This window comes from Fukomys damarensis, unplaced genomic scaffold (genome assembly GCF_012274545.1).
Source record: "Fukomys damarensis isolate Sample0158 unplaced genomic scaffold, DMR_v1.0_HiC HiC_scaffold_5, whole genome shotgun sequence".
Classification (NCBI taxonomy): domain Eukaryota; kingdom Metazoa; phylum Chordata; class Mammalia; order Rodentia; family Bathyergidae; genus Fukomys; species Fukomys damarensis.
This window is the reverse complement of record NW_022900917.1, coordinates 44591651-44611472: the sequence shown is the minus strand read 5'-3', so window position 1 is coordinate 44611472 and position 19822 is coordinate 44591651. Positions and strand designations below refer to the sequence as shown.

The 19822-nt window shown below is 35.5% G+C and overlaps 1 protein-coding gene across 5 annotated transcripts in view; it reads left to right on the top strand.

Annotated features, from left to right (window-relative positions):
- Window positions 1-19822, top strand: part of Dnajc5b (DnaJ heat shock protein family (Hsp40) member C5 beta) — an 88250-nt gene that overhangs the window by 36476 nt on the left and 31952 nt on the right. For all 5 annotated transcript variants that reach the window (XM_010611442.1, XM_010611440.1, XM_010611441.1 and 2 more), the window contains 2 exons: window positions 5791-6022; window positions 13568-13695. In XM_010611442.1, the coding sequence (XP_010609744.1) occupies window positions 13577-13695 (119 nt within the window). In that variant the 5' untranslated portion in view covers window positions 5791-6022; window positions 13568-13576. The remainder of the gene's footprint in view (window positions 1-5790; window positions 6023-13567; window positions 13696-19822) is intronic.

Sequence of the window (19822 nt, the reverse complement as noted above, 5' to 3'; positions counted from 1 at the left end):
ACACACACACACACACACACACACACACACACATATGGAGAGAGATTATGTGCAAAATAGAAGATAGATAAATAAGTAGATAGAAGCTCAAATAACTCCCCAAATTATCTATTCTGTTGTTTTAACATGATTTTACAATAAATGCTAATTTGTTTTGTTTGTAGTACTAGTATTTTTTCATTGAAAAGAAGGTTTTGTATGTTTGTTTCTTCTTTGTAAGTGATAACCATCTTTTGTCTAAGACTTGTACTTTGAATAACATTTTGGCCATTCTTTTTAAGATCATGATGCACAATATATTAACCATTATTATTCTCTGATTATTTTGTTATGAAATTTTGTTTTTTCCCATAGAAGAGTGTTTTTATATTTTCTTTATTAATATCTATTTGTATTACACTAAAATAAAAAATAATTTAAGGTAGAATGTAAAGCACTTTGAAAATTAATTAGACGCTCAAGAACACTGGACTCTGACACAATACACCCTTGTAATTTTAATAAGATTGCTAAATTAAAAAAGCAATTCACATAAGAGAGAAAGAGAGACAGAGAGGAAAGAGAGTCTTTGGTCATATGTGGGGACTACTTTTCTTTTTTTTTGTCCCTTTTTATAGTTTACTAATGTAAACATCTTGGGCTAAAGCAAACAGGAGCAGCTATTGGAAAAATCATGGATCAAGGTTATGTTTACACACATTTTGTCAAATAAACACATCTGTTGGGCCTGAAGCCTCCTTAGTTTATTACTGCAATTGCTTACCATAAGCAAGCAACAAGGTGTTTAAATTTCACACATGTGTAATACATATCATGTATGTTTCTGGCAGGGGATAATACTCTGTCAATATTTTTTCAGTTACAGTTCTTAGAGCTTTACTCAACCAAATAGATATTGTCCTTAACATAGAAGTGCAAGTTGAACCTTATTAGTAGTGGACATGTTTATTCATAGTTCCTTTTTAAAAGCTATTATTCCATTTTTCCTTGAGCTGATAGATAGATAGATAGATAGAGATATATAGATACATACTGCTCTTAGTTACATATTGGTAAGCAAGAACATACAGCAGGCAGAAGTGCTTCTGGACCCCATAATGAGTTAGAGTTTTAGCAACATAGCCAGCCTGGTTTCAAAGCCTGAGTCCACTGTTATTGGCTGATGACCATGGGCAATTCATTTAACTTCTCATAGCTTGTATTTCTCTTTTATTAAATGAAGGCATAAAATCACCCACTTTATACTTTCCTTAATTAAGTAAACAAATTTTGTTCAGGAATCACAGAGGAAAAGAAACATCATGGTAAAACCGGGCTCCATTCTACTTACAATATAAGCCCACAAACAGGATGTTGGGGCCAGAAGATGGAAAACACTAAAAGAAAGCAATAAGATCAGGGAAGATTCTGGTTAAACAGACCTAACGGCATTCTTGCTATAGTCAGGTCAGGGAGATTGGATATCAAGAGTGACAGATGGTGGGCCGGGGATTTGGCTAAATGGTTCTGCTGCCTGCCTCACAAGTGCAAGGGCCTGAGTTCAATCCCCCGTACCAAAAATAAATAAATTAATTAATTTAAAAAAATATATATATAGTGTGACAGATGAAAATTTGATGAGATATTGAGGTTTATTAAGATTGAAGATTCTCTCTAAACTGGCTTAGCGTAGTCTTCTTTCCTTAAATAGGTTGATGGAGGCCAGAGGGACACAAAGGTCAACCAGGACAGTCTGACTAAAGTTCAGGCAAAGAGTATTTGTCAATAGTATTATGAAGTCATTAAAATTGTGATAGCGTTTGAGATAAGTCAGAGTTTAAACAAGAAGAAATTGTATTATCTTGACACTTAATATTTTTGTAGCCCTTATATGAGATAAGCTAGCAAAAGTGTTAGTTACTATCATCACCATCACTGTCTGTCACCAGGATCATCGCCATCACTATTGCCATTATTATTACCACCACCTCTGATTCTCCCACCACACCAAGTAGGGTGCCCTGAACTTCATGACATCGACCAATTTTCAGGTTGTATAACTCACTCAATCTAGTGATCAGTTATAAAATTGGAAGGAGATTTGCCAAGATTGTACATTAAAATTTTTAAAGCATTTCCAGTATACATGGTTCTAATTTTGAGAGGCAAAAAAAAAAAAAAAAAAAAAAAAAAAAAACTTAAGCAGATGCTCAAAATAATCCTGGAAAATAATCTGTGTATATCAAGTTTCTAGTGTAATTCTTGGCACATTGTGGTAAACATTCATTAAATAGTCTTGAAGATTAAAATTGTATTTTAATCACAGTTTTGCAAAGGAGACACAGGTTTAAGGAGGGTGATTTGCTGAAGCTCTTATAAAGAGGAATGTTAGGTTTGGATTCTCCTTCATGTGGTAAATTATGTGAAACAAAATTTTATTTTGTGTGCCTAATCACACAGGTGCTATTATCTTCAGTAAATGTTGTCTTTAGGAATCTTGGGCAGTGGAAAATTCCTCCAGAGAGATGCCTAATGGTAGACATTTTCCACATTACTTATCTGAAGAGCCCTTGCGTCAGATCTCTCTGATGTGGGGTGAACAGTGGCTCTTAACCTGGGCAGCTCTTTAGAATAACCTGAGGGGCCTTACAAAATTGGCACAAGCCTTAAAAAAAATTGCACAAGCCCCACTCTGCAAGATTTTGCTTTGGTAAAATCTTGGTGGCCCCAAGGCATCAAAATTCTCAAAATTTTTCTAAGTGATTCTCGGAGAGGCCTAATCTAGTACTTTCCATTTAGTCTTTTGTGGTTCTAAGTTTTCTATGTATTTATAGATTTTGGCACATTGAAATTGCATTGTCTTTGTTACTTCTCTTTAAAAGGGATATTTTTAACTTTCAAAAACTATAAAATGTCATCAGAATTAGGCATTTTTGCTCTTCTGAGACATAGAAACAATTAATTTTATGGAGAAATTGCCAAAATTATTCAGTATGTACATCTGAGATACTGCTGGAGTAGTAGGCAACTTGTGTCTTTATTTTACACAAAGCATTTATCTATATTTTTTTCTGAATCCACTCAACACAGGGAATCTTGATCATAATATCCATTTGAAATTTTCAAAATAATGGCATTAGTTTCATATACTATAGTGTAGTGATAAACTATATAGAGGTGATAAAAATAGTAGCAATGCCTTTATTGATCATATTAGGCAGTTAGATTAAGGTTTAGTTATTGGAGCTATATGTCCTTATACATCTCAAATTCAAAATGAATGGTGTTTGAGCATTCTGAGATGTAAAATTTAAATAAAAAACTATGAAGTGGGAAGTGCAGGGGAAAGAAAATAAGGGAAAAGAAAAATATGAGAAAAGAAAAAAATTGAAACAAAGTCTTTGTAAATAGGAGAGGGTGGAGGGAGTGAAGGGAGGGTAGGGGTATGGGGAAAAAGGAGAACCGAGATCTGTCGTGTACAGGTACAAGATCTCAATGATGAATGTGACTGTACTGTATACTTAAAAAGTACCAATAAAAACTCAGTGAAAAACTATGGACCCTAGTGATCATGTGTTGCATTGTTTTGGTTGAATATTCAAATAATTCATCTGGTACCATAGCAGACTCTGTGCTGATGCATTAGTCATTTCTTATAATAATCCTAACCCTATATGTTAATGGAGAGAAGTATATAACAGGTCCTTGTAAGTTCCTAAGAGAAGGAGGAAGACCTCATCAATAGAACACACAAGGAAAGTTAGCATGTGACACCTCCCTCCTATCACCAACATGGTTCTCATTACAATTTTCTACCTCATAAAAAGCCCCCTCTAGTTCAGTCTAAATTCTCTTCAAGGTGGAAAAGATTAATTCCCAATGATTTTTACATTTAGTGTGTTTTACATTGAGTTATTTGTTTGCTTGCCTTTTACTAACACCATTTATAATTCACCCCCTCTAGAAAGTCTCACCTTGCTAAATAGAATATGATTTCATTGATCTCTGGATATATCTTTTGATAATGTATCAGAAGCTATAGATATAAAGCCATGATAACATTCTATATACAAAAGCACATGGCAGAATGTCCCTTTTATTTCTCCAATTTAAGCAACTACGGCCATTCAACATTCTCTTCCACCTACCTGGGCAATATTTATTCCTATCAGACTCCCTTTCATGTAGCTATCTTCAAATCTCTGCTTGGCTGTTTTTGTTTTTGTTTTTTTTTTTCAGGAAACCTTTGATCTTCCTCTGCTTATTGATTTATATAATCTTGTAGCATCTTTCCAAGATCTCACTTTCATACTTTCATAAGTGGCCATTTGATTACGCTGTCATTTTTGAAACTCTGTGTTTTCTTTTATTAATCAATATGTTTCTAGTGCCTGGATCCAGTAGATGACTAAATGTTGAATGAATAACTGAATCAGAAACTGTGATTTTGTTTTGAAACACAGCTGGAGTTCCAATTCACTCAACAGTTTTATAAAACTTAATTTTAAAAAAGCTAATGGTTTATATAATACTTAAAAAATGAGTGGTTTGGTTACTTCAGTGGCACTGTGCCTGCCTTGCAAGCACAAGGTCCTGAGTTTGATCCCCAGTACTGCAATCAAATAAAAACAAAAAATTAGTGACTTGAGAGTAACTGCAAAAATAATAGATTTTATTAAAATTATTTATTATTAATCTAAATTTGAAACATAAGCTATAACCTTTTAAAGCTTTTATAGTCTCACCTTAATGAAGCAATTCTTTTTCTATTGTTGAAGGACACTGACCTTAAACTGAAGAGACACTAGAATTTGAAGATTTTTTTTTTTTATTCTCTTTAGTTTTTGTTTGTTGTTAATTTGTTTTTGCAGTACAGGAGATTGAACCTAGGACCTTGTACATGCTAGGCAAGTCCTCTCTGACTGAACTATATTCCTTATCCCTTCTTATTTTTGAGAGAGAGTCTCACAAGTTCAAGCTGTCCTTGAACTTGAAATTCTCCTGCCTCAGCCTTGGGTATGCACCACTGTGGCCTGTGTGTTTGTTATTTTCTTCTCCCTCCTCTTCCTATCCCTTTCTCTCCCTCTCTTCCCCTCCCCTACACAGCCCCCTCTCCTTTTTCTGCATGATGATTAGCTGCCTCCCAAACTTTGGCTAGAAATCAGTACCTATGACAAATAGCCTTTCGTTCCTAGGTAACTAAAAAGACAATGCCCCCTAGAGGTGAAAATATTCTGAAAAGTTCACATAAAATAGCCTTAGGCTTTGCTGCTTGCCTGCCGTGGGACACAAACTTCACTTTCAGCCTAGGGAGCTAAATTCAGGAATAGCACCTATCTCATTTGAGGCTTTTTTGATCAATAAGAACTTAAAATTTTAGCTTTTGCTTGTGACTTTTTATAAGAGAGCTTGGAAACTGTTTTAACAAGCGGTTAAACTGTACCTCTTAGTGAAGATTAGGGTAAAATGTGCAGGTGTGAAGAGTAGCGAGCAATTAAATTTTCCCCTTGATTAAGGTTAATATGGTCTTTCCAGTAATTTTGAATCAACATTAATACACTAACCTGCGAATAAAAAGAGAATGGAATTTGAAAGAACCCTCTCTGTAGGCCAGGAGATTAGCCAATTTTCTTAATGGAAAGTCCTGCTAGAAGCACTGGGGGCACTTCCTCAGCAGTGCTGGTTAAGCCAAGCACCAGCTGACAAACGATGAAAAGTGGGTGTGGAACTTATTTTCATATCACTGGATACCTTGTAATAGCAAACTATGTGGTCATGCATGTTTTATTCTCTCTTTGTTGTGCTTTCCAGAGTGATAACCAATTGGCGATAGAGTAACAAATGAAAAGTAACCTGACTCCATTAACCTGCTTACCTCTGCCTGGGAATGATGGAAAAAAGCAGCCTTTTGCTTTGAAACGGTGGAACAGATATGGAGTAGCTCCTTTCATCGTGCCTCCTCTTATATTTTTGCTCATCTAGTTCCAGACCAGTTGAAAACAGCAAATTGCTCATTTGAAAACAGTCGGAGTCACAAGAACAGGTACTGTCGGTTATTTGTAACATTTTTGAATTGCCCCATCTTCAGTTGCTCACTATATAAACACTAATATAATGAAGAGATAATTATATTCAGATAGTAAATAAGTAATCATACTAAAAAGAGTGGTTACTTTTCAAAACGGGATTGCCATTTTGGATGGATGCTTAGCTTAAGGATACGTGATTTTGATTATGAAGATTTTGCTCTAAATAGATTTCATAGAAATAACAACAAAATAGTCCAGCATGTTGGTTTCCCTAGTAACAGCCATAAAACAATGTTTACTGTGTTTAAAGAGCTAATATCCTCTGTCCACATCCATTTTCTCAGTCATGAAGGGACCTACAGAAAAAGGCATAGTTTGATTTTTTTTCCACTTTTGAAAATTCACGTAGCAGATACAGGTGAAGTTTCTTTCACTTTTAAAGGAAATTTTTATCTTAATATGAAAAATGTAGAACACTATTCCTAGGACTCCTGGACTGGGAATCTTTTATTCTTATTTTGAGTCAATGATCATCATCATCAGGGTTCTGTACATTCTCTCATTAGCTATTACCCAGAAACAGGTGAGCAGCGTAGGATTCGGTAGTGACTGTACAGTGGTCAGTGTTTTAAGAAATGATGATGTTAACTGAGAAGACTAAGTATTATATAATTGGTGAATGCACCTAAATTACTTAACGACTCTACATGGAACCCTCCCCAAATTGGGTAGCTTATACATGAGGGACTATGAATAAATAATGAAGAATTGACTTTTGCATAGGAATATTAGAATTCAAAAGACTATATAAAGGAACTCATATTAACTATTTTATATAAGGATTTAAATAAGGTTATGGTTCCATTACATATTTAAATTGTTTAGGAAGAGTTTTTATAGTGCATCTTGTGCACTACTATGTAGTTAGTACATCTCAGGGCATAATATATTTTTGTTAATGAAGTGTTCTGACATATTACTCTACAGATTCTGAGACTAAATATCATCTAAATCAATAATATATGAAGAGTCTTGTTTCTAGCTCATGAAAGAGATGGAAAAGTGTGTTGTTGTGGCTTTGATGCATGAAGCAAACTTATAATCTTTTCTTTTATGTTTCAATCCATAGAATTGTTTAGTAATTACGTTGACTAATTTCTTAGCTTCTGATATAATGCAGACTTTTAAAAAATAATTTTTTTCAAGTCACTCATTTCAAATAATGATTAATCCACATTTAAAGGCAATAGCTACTGGATTTCACTTAGCAGAAATAAATTATAATGTTAGATTTTTAAATGAAGTAATGCCTTGGAAAAGAACAAACCAAAGGAAAAATCTTGCTACTGTCTTTGTGAGTATGAGTTTCTATGTATGAAACCGAGAAGTGGAATCTGCTTTCTTTTTTTTCCATTAGAAAAAGGAGTGTAAAAAAGCATGGACTTAGAGCAGGAACACATTAATCCTACACTGCTTCCATGATTGTTCTCTGGAAGGGTTTAACATAATCCCCTTCTAAGCCCATCTCCCTTGTCTTGCACCTACAACAAATTTGAAGGAGGCAGCCTTGGAAAAAAATTACAAAGGCTACTACAGGGCTTTCACAGGCTCCCTGGGCTACCTTCATCCTAAGTAGAAAGGATACTTGATCAGGCACAGGCACCAAACCGCTAGGAACCTCAATGTTTTCCTTGTGAAAAGTGTGAATGTTAATGGTGAAGCAGCTTTGCTCATACATATTGCTGTACCAATGCCAATGCCAAGTTTAATGCACCCCATCCCATAGCCACCTTTTCAGCAGAAAAATAAGTAAGAAACAGGAGTTTGGGAATGGAAAGAGAAGAATGTTTTGTTTTTTCTATAGGCAGCAGGAGCAAATTTAACAAAGACCAGAAGGATGCAGGACTATGGGTGATGTGGTTTCCATAGCTCTGAGAGTAGCCAGGGCCACTCAGAGTTATCTTGGGTAGTTTTGACTCATATTCATTCTTATCTGACTCACATACTGGGCCCTCAACAGGAGTTCCTAAATTCTTGCATAACCTGTTTCCTAATTCTCCTTTGGGAACTCCCCCCTGGTCTACATACAGAATTAGTGGCTTCCCTGAGGGAAGTAACACTGCAGACCTTAGATCCCATTGAACTCTCCCTTGGTTTCTGTCTCTTTTGATCTGTGGTCAGATACAAAACCAAGTTGCATTTGTTGAGTGTTGTCACTATTCAGAGTTCTTGCAAGGGATAATTGAAATACTGGGTATGAAAATTATTTATTAATTTTAAAGCATCTACAAATGTCAAGGATTTCACAATGCAGCACACTAGCAAAAACAGACTTTAGAATTTGATAGATCTGAATTATAGGCTCACTCGTGTCAACTTGGGAAAGTTATCTTACTTCCACTGGACTCAGTTTCCTCATTTATAAAATGGTACAGCAATGCATAAGGGCACATGCTTGCTACCACTTACAGGTTACCAACTAGTTGTTTTCTAAGATGCTTCATAAGGTGGCATTAATCACCATATCCTGAACACATCATGATTAAAACAGGAAAATACTGTCTGGTACTCAGCATGGTAAGCTCAACCAGCTGACTTGGGCAGCACTCAGAGAGACACTGTTGAAAGCTAGACTTCTTACATTCATGTTTTATTTATATATTTTATGTTCATATTTTTGTTGGTATATTTCGTTAAAGGAAACGTTATCCTTCTCCTTGGGATCAGATTACTAGTGTCAACATAACCAATCTATGCCTTCCCTGTGGGCAGACCTCAGGAAAAGGCAAATCATCTGAATGCCAATTTATTCACTCACTATGAGACATAATTGTCATGTGGGCCAGAGCAAAGAACCAAATGCATATGATCAGTCTATTCTCATCCTCATTGAAGGTCTGCATAGGATGCCAAGTCATAATTAGAAGGTGGGTCGATGAGCATGCAGCGAGATGGGTCAAATGTTTGAGAGCATCGAGATGAAATTGCTGGATGGGTTTCTCTTAGGCAGAGCTGCCTAGCCAATGGGACTTGAGTCTTTAAGTCTTTTCCCCTTCAGTAGTGTTTAAATGGCCCGGTCAGCGTTTGCCTTTGAATTTGTTTTCTATTCATGTCCATATCTAAGCACTCTTTTGAATGACAATGCAAAAATAATCAGTAACTGTCAGTGGCATTGATGAGGTGGGATAAAAATATATAGTGAATTTGTTTGAACTTCAAAATTTATTAAGACACATCGATCGCAATCATCTCCCCTTAAAATACTCCCCCTTGCTGTAAAGATATTTACATCATTGTAACCACTTTCTGAAGCAATTCTGGAAGTCGTCTTTCATGTCTTTACAAGGTATGATAAAAAATGCTGTGAATATTGTTGCTGTCCAACAGAAAGGCAAACTCATAAAAACATTACAGTGCGTCCTCATCAACTGTATTCATGAGATTTGGCACTGTGTGACTTCCAGCTCTTCCCAAAATCAAAATGACTGTGAAAGGTAAACTTTCTGAATTAATTCAGGATATTGAAATATCCATGACAACACAACTAAAAAGGTCTCAGAAGAAAAGGACTTCCATAACTCTTTCAGAAGTGGAAAGAATGACAGGTTAAGTGTATTGAAAGCAAGGAATATTAATGACAACTTTTATTTTACTGTAATAATTTTTAAAAATGTAAGTAAGCATTTACCATAATTTTCAATCATACCCTGTATACAATTATAAGGTTCCATCAGGTCTTGCAGAGTTCCAGCCACTAAGGAGCTCAGAGTATGATGGTGAAAGAATTATAAGACCAATCAGTGAGGTTGTGCTGAGCAGAGTATTCCTCTTGCTTCTAGGCCCATAGCCATGGGAATATATAGCTTTGCTGTTAGATCTCAGCTGTACAACCACAAGTTCCCACTCCCTGCAAAATTCTCCCAAAGACATACCGAGGTTAAGGGAGACTTACAGAGAGGGGCTAGCTTGAGTGTCCATCCTTTACCCTATCATTTTTGTTTCATTAGTCCACCCCACCCCCATTTTCTATTTAGAACATTGATGTTTTCTTAATCCCACCAAAGTATATGTAGATATACTGCTCTCTACCTTCTTGCTCTTTTTGGGTACTAAGTCTTTCTTATATTGCAACTCTGAAGACTCCAATGTCTAAACATTTCTGAGAATCCCTATGGATATTGCAAATGTTTTCAGAAATAACACTGGGGAACCTGATAGGGTAGTCTTTCATCGGACCTGAGAGTAGATGGTAGCAGCATCTCCTGTCTGCTCAGTCATGTCCTGGGAGTTTGCTTTGACTATAGGAAAATACTGGCCTGATCCTGCGCAGATGCTGCTTTAACTGTAATGAGGTTTTAAGGCCCAGACCTTTGTCCCTTAAAGAGGGTTCATGAAAATATCTCTTCAGTTTCTAACCTTTCTGTCAAGAAAGCTCAAAAGCATGTATTTTGATGGAGCAGGGAACCATGCTACTGTCTAGTCAAGGCTCCCCTCATCTTCTCTGTGAAGTAGATCTCACTTTGAGTTAGATCTTCCCTCTTCTTCAGCCTCCATCCCCAGGAGTCCTCTTTCATGATGATTTATGCAAGAAGATAATGGAGAGGATCACTGTTCATCAAGTCCGTATGGATCCAACATCAGGCTTGACTGTGAGGACTGTGACAGAAAAATATGTACCAAGTTCTGTGGAAATGAGTGATAGTATTATTAGCAGCTCAGACTTTCACTTTTTCTGTGATTCTATCCCTTGGTTCCCACACAAGTTTAGCATTTGTTCTTGAGTAATTCAATAGATACTTATCAAGGATCTAATATGTGCCAGACACAGTGCTAGGCCTCAGACGAGACAATTCCCAAGCAGAATCTTCATCCTCCAGAGCATTCCGTCTTGTTTTGTTTGACCACCATACTCAGTACTTCCCTAACCCTTAAAACTAGTTTCATAATTGCTTTATTCTTTTATGTCAAGTATTAGTTTGCAACATTCCCAAAGGCCTAGCTCACAGTAGTCTTTGAATAAATAATTGAATTATCTTTTGTGGGTATTATCATAATCTGTTTGGAAGATGTTTTTTCAGAAACTTGTAAACGCTTTTCCCTAGATTAGTGATTGCAAGATTCAAGAAGCAAAGAATCATAGCTAGTCAGGGAGTACAAGACCCACAATCATGGAAATTGTGCATCTCTGTGCTTTGTTAAGTTGTACTCTACTATGATCAACTTAAGGGAGTTATGGCATCTCTCTTACTTCATGAGATAGATGATGAACAATGAATTGTTTTTATCTTTAAATTGAAACTATTTCCTTTAGATGTTGAAAATATGGGGAAAAATCAATGAAACAAAGATAACTATTTACTGTACCTTTTTCCTCCTTCATCTCTTGAATTTTTCTCCACATACTTTTTTTTTTTAACCCAGACTGATCACTATCCTTCTTTTTCTATTAGTAATGCCTACACAATACAGCTGGATCTATTTGGTTTGAATATCTTAGTATATCTCTCTATTTTGCCCAAAGTGTTCTTTCTCAAGCACCTGGAAGCTACATCTAAATCAAAGAAAGAATAGATACAGAGATTTAAGACAAAATCCACAGCAGCCTGGTCAGTGCTCAGGAAATGACCAGATGTTTAATTGAAAAGGGTATTGGCACTTGTGAGTCATGGTCAACAGTGACCAAAACTTAGCTAACAGAATCAAAAGAAAAATGTGTAAGTCTGTGTACAGGGAGAAATTTTAACTGGCACAGTACAAGAAAGGATCAGTTGGCATATTGTTGGAGGGGAAGAGTTGCAAGTAGACCTGGGAACGAGTAGGGTCAGAGGACTGAGCTTCACTGAGTCTCAGGGCCTCCGTCTGCCTCCTGCCACTGCTCCTCTTCTGCAGGTAGTTTCAACCCTGTTTCACTTCAGAGCAGCCGGTAATACCTAGAGTTCACATTTTACAGCTTCCCCATCTGAGAGTTTTTCTGATACACAAATAATCCAGAAAAGAATTCGAGTTTGTCTGCTTTGGGTCAGATGCCCACTCCTGTCTACTCAACAAAGATCTTGTGAAACTGAAGCAAGTCTTAGGGAAAGAACCTGTTGTTCTGTGGTGTTGGAGTACTCCTGTAATCCCTGTACTCATGAGGCTGAGGGAGGAGGGGTCTTATCTCAAAATAAAATTTCAAAAAGGCTGAGAATGTACCTGAATGTGAGATCTTGGGTTCAATAACTAGCACTGCAAAAAAAAAAAAAAAAAAAAAAAAAAAAAGCCTATGTTTCCATGAAGACTTACGAACTCCTCAGATAAAGGAGAACTAATTGGCTAATAGGAAGATTATCTACTTCAATGATTTCTGGCCAAAATGACTCAAAAGGCACTTGTTAAAATGCCTAAGTAACCTCTCATTTTATAGACTCTGAATTATGCTGTTGATGCAATTTAATTATTTAAATTGATAAAATTGCATATATTTATAATATGCAATGTAATTTTATGTAAGTATACATTGTAGAATGGCTAAATTGAACTAATTAACATGTATTATCTCACACATTTCCCTCTTTGTGATGAGAAATCTAAAATCTGCTTTCTTAGGAATTATCAGGACTACAGTGCATGATGATTAACAATAGCCATCAAGATTTATAAGAGCTCTCTTGAATGTATTCTTCCTAACTGAAATTTCGTATCTTTTGAACACATCTGCAGTCTGTCAGATAATAGTGCACTCTTTAAATGGCACATTATGCTGCCTTCTGTAAAAATAGTTTGCTTTTTTTCTTTGAGCTTATTATGCCCTATATATATATAATATGCATTATTCCTAAAATCTTACAGGGGATGTTATCCCTATGCTTAGGTGAAGATATTAATGCTAAATGATAGTTATAGGAATATCCTCTAGGTGTGCTTGTGTCTACAAACTCCCCAAAGCCATAATACAGCAGGCAAATGGCTTCTGGGAACCTCCAATAGCCCAGCCATTTCTGAATAAGTCATAGGAAAAGGAGCCCTTTCAGGTGCAGAACTCAGGAGTAATGCTCTGGAATTTTACAACTGCAGAGAAGCTCTAATTTAAGTCCTAGATGAAACCAGTAATATTTTCCCGATATTTTTTAAAAGGTGGTTTTGTTTTTGCTTTTAACCCTTGCTGACTGGCTAGCCCAATAGAGTTGGAATAAAATTGCAGGCTAAATTTGGAAAATATACCAAAACAACAACAACAACAAAAAAGAAGTTATGCAAATTCTACCCAAAGTAAAATGAAATACTTAAATTTGCCTAAAATTTGAGGATTGATTCTTAACACGTCTGAATTAGCTCGGTGTTAAGATGGCATTCTTCAATTTAACCATACGAATGAAGCCCTATTTCATTTGTGTGTCTGCCTAAATCCTTCGATGCCCTGATTGGAAGTTCTACTTTGGCTCTCTTCACTTTTCATCAGCACACAAAGATACTGAAGACTGTCATTTTACAAAAGAATAAAAATGGATCAACCATCCCCTTTAGAGTGTGAAATTCAGTGTGCATAACCTTCATGGCTATTTTTCTCTTTGGTTTTACAGCCTGAGAAAATGGCATGTAACCTACCAAACCAAAGACAGCGGTCTATGTCAACAAGTGGCGAAGCTCTATATGAAATTCTTGGTCTGCATAAGGGAGCATCAAATGAAGAGATTAAGAAAACCTACAGGTACAAAATGAGGTTCAGTAGTGATATTTCTTATGCTACCCATGATAGTTATTTTGTGCCTGGCTAGTAGCTCCAGTTAAAGGCATACGCTTCTTGGTGAGATCAAGTAAGCCTATTTTGGCCTCCACGTTCTCTACTCTGCAACATAAGCAGTTCAGAATAAACAATAACGATTATACAAAGAATTATCTAGTGATACCAAATCTCAGAAAAGGTCAGCAAGTATTTTAGGCTAGACAGAGAGGCAGGAGGGAAAGATGGAGAGGGAAGGACGGAAGGAGGGAGAGAGGATCAACAACAACCGATAGCTGTAATGTAACCCATGCGATACATTTCTAAATATGGTAGAAGGATCTTTCCCCTCCTTCCTTCTCCTCCTCCCTCTTTTCTTTCTTTGATAAAAAAGATTTATCATAATTACTTTCTTGTTAAGTATATTATTTAAGTCTTTAAGTTTAACCTTTTGTATCCGATCTACTACTAAGTTAATTACATGGAAGAAAAATTGAAATAACCTTTTATTTAGTGCTTCGGGGAATAAAAACATATGTGTATGTTACAAAAAAAATAGTCTATTGGAGAAAATTTGCAAATTACCAAAATTTATCCATAATTGTACCCTAGAAATAATTACCACTGATATTCTATTTCCTTCATTTTTCCTGTCGAGATATTTAAATTTTAAATTGAGTTCATCTGTATTCTTCAACTATCTTTTTAATAAGTCCAATAGTGAAAATACCTTCATGTTATTCTGATTTTAATGGCTATAGCCTATGGTTATTCTCTAATTTATTGCATCATTTTGTAAGCTATCATTTAACATAAATTCCTTTAATTTTTCCCTATACTTAAAATCCTTCTGTATAAATCATGATGGATATTTCCAATTATTTCCTTATTGAAGAATAAAGCTATCCCCTTAAAGGAAAAAGGTGACTATAATTTCAATGTTACTTCTTTATTTTATCTTGATTTCTTTTTTTAATTCATGAGTTTTTAATATATGAAAGTCAAAGTTTTTTAATATACAAATCTGTTAGTCATTTTCTTTGTGGCTTCTGTTTTAGCTGTCATAGTTAAAAAGCTTTACCCAATTATAATATCATTAAATACTAATCTCTGTCTACTACATTAATAATTTTGCCTTTACACTAAATTATTTGCCCATTTGGATTTTTTTTAATCTAAAAAAATCACATAGAAGTCTCAGTTTATTTTTCCAAATATTTAGCCCACAAATGTTTACTGAGTTATCCATTGTTATCTACTATGTAATGGAAAGTCTCTTGGCCATGTATTGGGCTTCACCATCTGTAAACGCTAAATTTCCCATGCTTTCAAGAAGCTGGTATTGAAGAATAAATTACAGTACTATAATTTGCCATTTGGATCCAAATAGTTCTGTGATAATGGTAGATTCTGATATTAAACCTCTGGTTTATATTTTACTTAGGTGATAGAGAAAGAGAAGTCTTTTTGTGTCATTTTGCCCCAGAGTTACCCAGAAAGAGGCTAGGCCCCCTGTTGGTGGAGGTACTTGTCTAAAGGTCATTATCCTGGACTCTTCAGCGTTCAGGCTGAGCTATTATACTAGGGCTTTCACATGGGAATGAATGAAAGCGAGTATAACGTAAACTTAATACTGCCAAAAATGCTCCCCAAATAAGGGGGAAAAAAAGTATCTAAGTATGTTGTGATTCTTAAAACTCCACTTTACAAATGTGATTTTTAATTGCCTTTATTAATTTTGGAAGCTAAAATTTCAGGTCATATCCTAATTAAGTCATTAATTATGCTGAGTTGTTTGCAAGTTTAATAATTACAACATAAAGTCTTTTCATGTAACCAGTGTCTTGCTATTAATTTTGTTTTAATGTCATACAAATATTATTTTTTCAGCTGATTAGGGTACTAGTATTCTGCCAAAAGCATCTACTTCTATCTAAATTGCACATTTGTATTCTACAAGTTATTCAAAATGTATGAGCAAGCTTCAAATCCACTGAGAAAATTATTCTTATATTCAGGGATCTGGATCACAGCAGTGATAACATAGTGAAATTAAAACTCAGTGAAATTTAATAAAATTACCAACTGTTGAATCCATAAGCTGCTTGACCTCTGTTATAATCATTGATTGTCTTCTGAGGAATAAGGTTGAATTAGAAGACTTCTTTTACATTTGATTTTTATGTTTACTAAAATGAGAACATATAAAAGATTTACAAAGAAAATCTCTCTCTTACCTCTGATCCCCCTAGTTACTTCCACATAGAAAATATAGTCTTTTCTACTCTTTGGGTCCCCACTTGACTGGTTTTATGCTTATATGAGCATAGATAGAGAATTTCCAGTCTGGGCAAGATGGCATAGATTTTTCTCTTCCTTTTCTTCCCTGCTAAGCATGACTAAAATCCTTGGAAATAACATAAGAGACCACCCAAAGAGAACTTGAAAGTTAGGAAGAGGAAGGTCAATTGGTTAGGAACCTCAGAACCAAAAGAACAATACAGCAGCACATCTTATGACTTCTACACCCCCATACATCAGAAGGTAACACAGGCCCCTCCCTTCCCAACATCCAATCTAGCAACAGAACGCATCTCAGGAGGCTTATTCTTCCTTCAATTTGTACAAGAATCCTGTCAATACTAGCCAAGCCCACAGAAACAGCAAGAGGTGCTGCATGAAAGTAGCCCTAACAATAATGGGCCAGAGGAAGTGCTTTCCTGTCTCACTAGCCTGAGACTCCTCTCTCCCTCCTGCAGACTTCACTTCCTAGAGGACATTAGGGAAGGACATTCTGCCACAACAGGCACTCAGCTCAGGAAGTATTTTTGGTCCCTTTCAGCTCCTCAACTACCATTACCAAGGGCTACGTTGCCTCAGAGGCAGGAGACAAACCATGCAGACCAAAATAGTACCATAAAGCTTTAGAAAACTAGATTGTCATTGGACACCCGTGAAAGTAGGCTAAGGCCTTGATAAATCTAGGCAGGGTGACTACCTGTTAAAATAAAATATTTAATTAGAATTCCAAGTCAAAATGTGTAATACAATAAAAATCACTCATCATAAAAAGACAAGAAAATCACAAGAAAAAGATTATCATTTGATTCCTACATTCACGAGACAGATATTTTAAAAGATTCAACAAGTAATGACCCCCAAAAATCATGAAGCAAGTGGAAACATAGAAAATCTCAATGTTGTTTGAAAAACAAATAGATTCAGAAAACTGAGAAATAACAGAAATAACACTAATGGGATGATCTTAATACTAGAGTGGAGATGACAGAACAGAATCAGTGAAGTTAAGGATAGAGCAATGGAATTTACTTACCCTAAGAACAGAGTGAAGGAAAACTGAAAATAAACAGTCTCAAGAATCTAAGGTTCTAGCCTGCCTCACAAGCGCAAGGTCCTAAATTCTATCCCTGGTACAAAAAAAAAAACAAAACCTATGGGGCAATAACAAAGGATTCAACACCTGTAGCTTTGGAGTCCTAGGTGGAGTGGAGAAGAGTATGAAATGCAAAGATCACTCAAAATACTGAAATTTTCCTAAATTTTGCAAAAGGTATACACTTAAGCTCAGAAAGCTGAGTGAATCTTGTTAGGATAAACCCAAAGAAATCCATGTTAACACAACATAGTTAAACTTCTAAAAACTTAAAATCAAAGAAAACATCCTGAAAGCAGCCAGAGAGAAACAACACATTACCCATTGGGAAACAATAATTTGAATGACAGCATACTACTCATGTGAAGCAACAAGGAATAACGGCACATTTTTTCAAGTGATGAAAGAAAAGAAATGTCAACTGCAAATTCAATATATGATAAAATTGTATTTAATGAATTAAAGGCAAATAAATTCTGAGATAGAGGAAATCTGAATTTGTCTCTAGTAAATCCACTGTTAGAGAATGATTTAAAGAAGTTCTCCAAATGAAAGGAAATGATAATCTTAAATCATCAGGAAGAAAGAACAATGGAGAAAAAATATGGGTAAATACAAAAGACATCTTTCTCTGTGTAAGTTTCTGAGTTATGTATGATGACTGACACATTATGTATGATGATTGGGAAGATAAAGGGGACCAAAATAGGAGTAATATTTTCATACTTCACTAAAAATAGAAAGACTTCCTAATGAATAGACTATAATAAATCGCTCTCTCAAACACACACACATACACAAACACTAAGAAGACTGCACAAAATAATACTCTAGAACATTACAAATAAACCAAATAAAACCCTAGAAAAATGTTCAAATAACCCACAAGAAGACAAGGGAAATGAAAAACAAAACAAAATAGAAAGAGTAGAGAGCTGGGTCTAGAGGTTCCATTTGACCCAGCCATCCCTCTGCTGGGTATCTTTCCAAAACATACGCAAACACTAAGAAGACTGCACAAAATAATACTCTAAAACATTACAAATAAACCAAATAAAACCCTAGAAAAATGTTCAAATAACCCACAAGAAGACAAGGGAAATGAAAAACAAAACAAAATAGAAAGAGTAGAGAGCTGGGTCTAGAGGTTCCATTTGACCCAGCCATCCCTCTGCTGGGTATCTTTCCAAAAGAATTTAAAAAATCATACCACAGTGATATATGCGCACCTATGTTTATAGCAGCACAGTTTGTAATAGTTAAAACTTGGAAACAGCCCATTTGCCCATCAGTTGGAAACTGGATAAAGAAGATGCGGTTTTTCTATGAAATGGAATACTACTCAGCCATAAAGAATGAGAAATTAGATTCATTCATAAGTAAATAGATACATATGGAGGATATACTCCTAAGTGAAATAAATAAGTCACACATATGTAAATACCAAATAGTTTCTCTTGTGCGAAAAACTGTAACAGTACATAAGATCCTAATGAGATAATTGACAATGTGAAATAGGAAGAAAAGGGCTAAAAGTGTAGGGAAAGTGGTAAGGGTAGGGGAAAGGTAATAAGGGAAAAGAAAAAATATGAGAAACTGAAAAAATGGAAGTAAAGTGTTTGTAAATGGGGAAGGGAGGAGAGGGTGAAGGGAGGGCAGGGACAAGGGGAAAAAATGAGAACCAAGACCTGTCATGTAAAGGTACAAGATCGCAATAATGAATGTAATTGTATTATACTCTATACCTAAAATGTACCAATAAACTCAATTAAAAAAATTAAAAAGAAAGGTAGAGTTAAGCCGTAAATAAGTATGTTTAATGTAAATAGTCTAAACATATATTTTCTTATATAACTAAGGGTATTATCTCTGATATACATTATAGTCTTAATATCTCTAAGCAATGATCAGTTCATGGAAATTGTCCTCATTCTTCTTATGCTTCCATGCCCCATGATTTAATCAATTTCCTGTTAATAGATATTTAGATTGTCCCTCCTTCAAGCCTGTCTTTTAAAATCAACTTTGACCTTCTCAGCAAGTAAAAATTCATCAGCCCAAATGGGTAGATAGAAGTGGGAAGAGGAAAACAATCTTGGCTTCTGTTCACTTTCTAGTTTTTCCATGTCCCAATCCCAAATTCTTAGAGCAAAGATTTTTAAAACACAGCTAAGTCATAGGATTATCAAAGTCTAACTCTCTCTGCTTAAAGTTCTGGAATCACAGCCCCCTCTACCCCATTGCCCCCTGCTACCACTGAGCAAGGCTGGGGGAGGGGTGTCTAATTCTGTGGAAAGGAAAAAGAAAACTATTCTCTAAAAGGGTAAAAGGTACAAATGTCAGGAAGAAAATAACAGCACCTTCAGTTTTTCTACTCCTTTAGATAATTACCATAAATAGCAGCTTCAAAGACTTACCTCCACTTCCATGTCTATCTATAATTAATTTTTATTATAAGAATATATAAAGCACCTTTTTTTTACATTTTCTGAAACTCAATTGTACATCAAGTAGCTGATATGCTGGAGTCCTCTGCTACCTCAAAGGATAGCTGGGAAAGGTAAAAATAAGAAGGCTTTTATTGTGTCAGTCCATCAGGTACTGAAAGTTTTGCTTCGTTGAGAGTTCATAAAAAGAAATGAGATCATCTCTTCAAGATTTATGGATCCCTTTGTGGAAAAGCACAGTGAAAATACCAGGTTCTATTATGATCAAACAAAT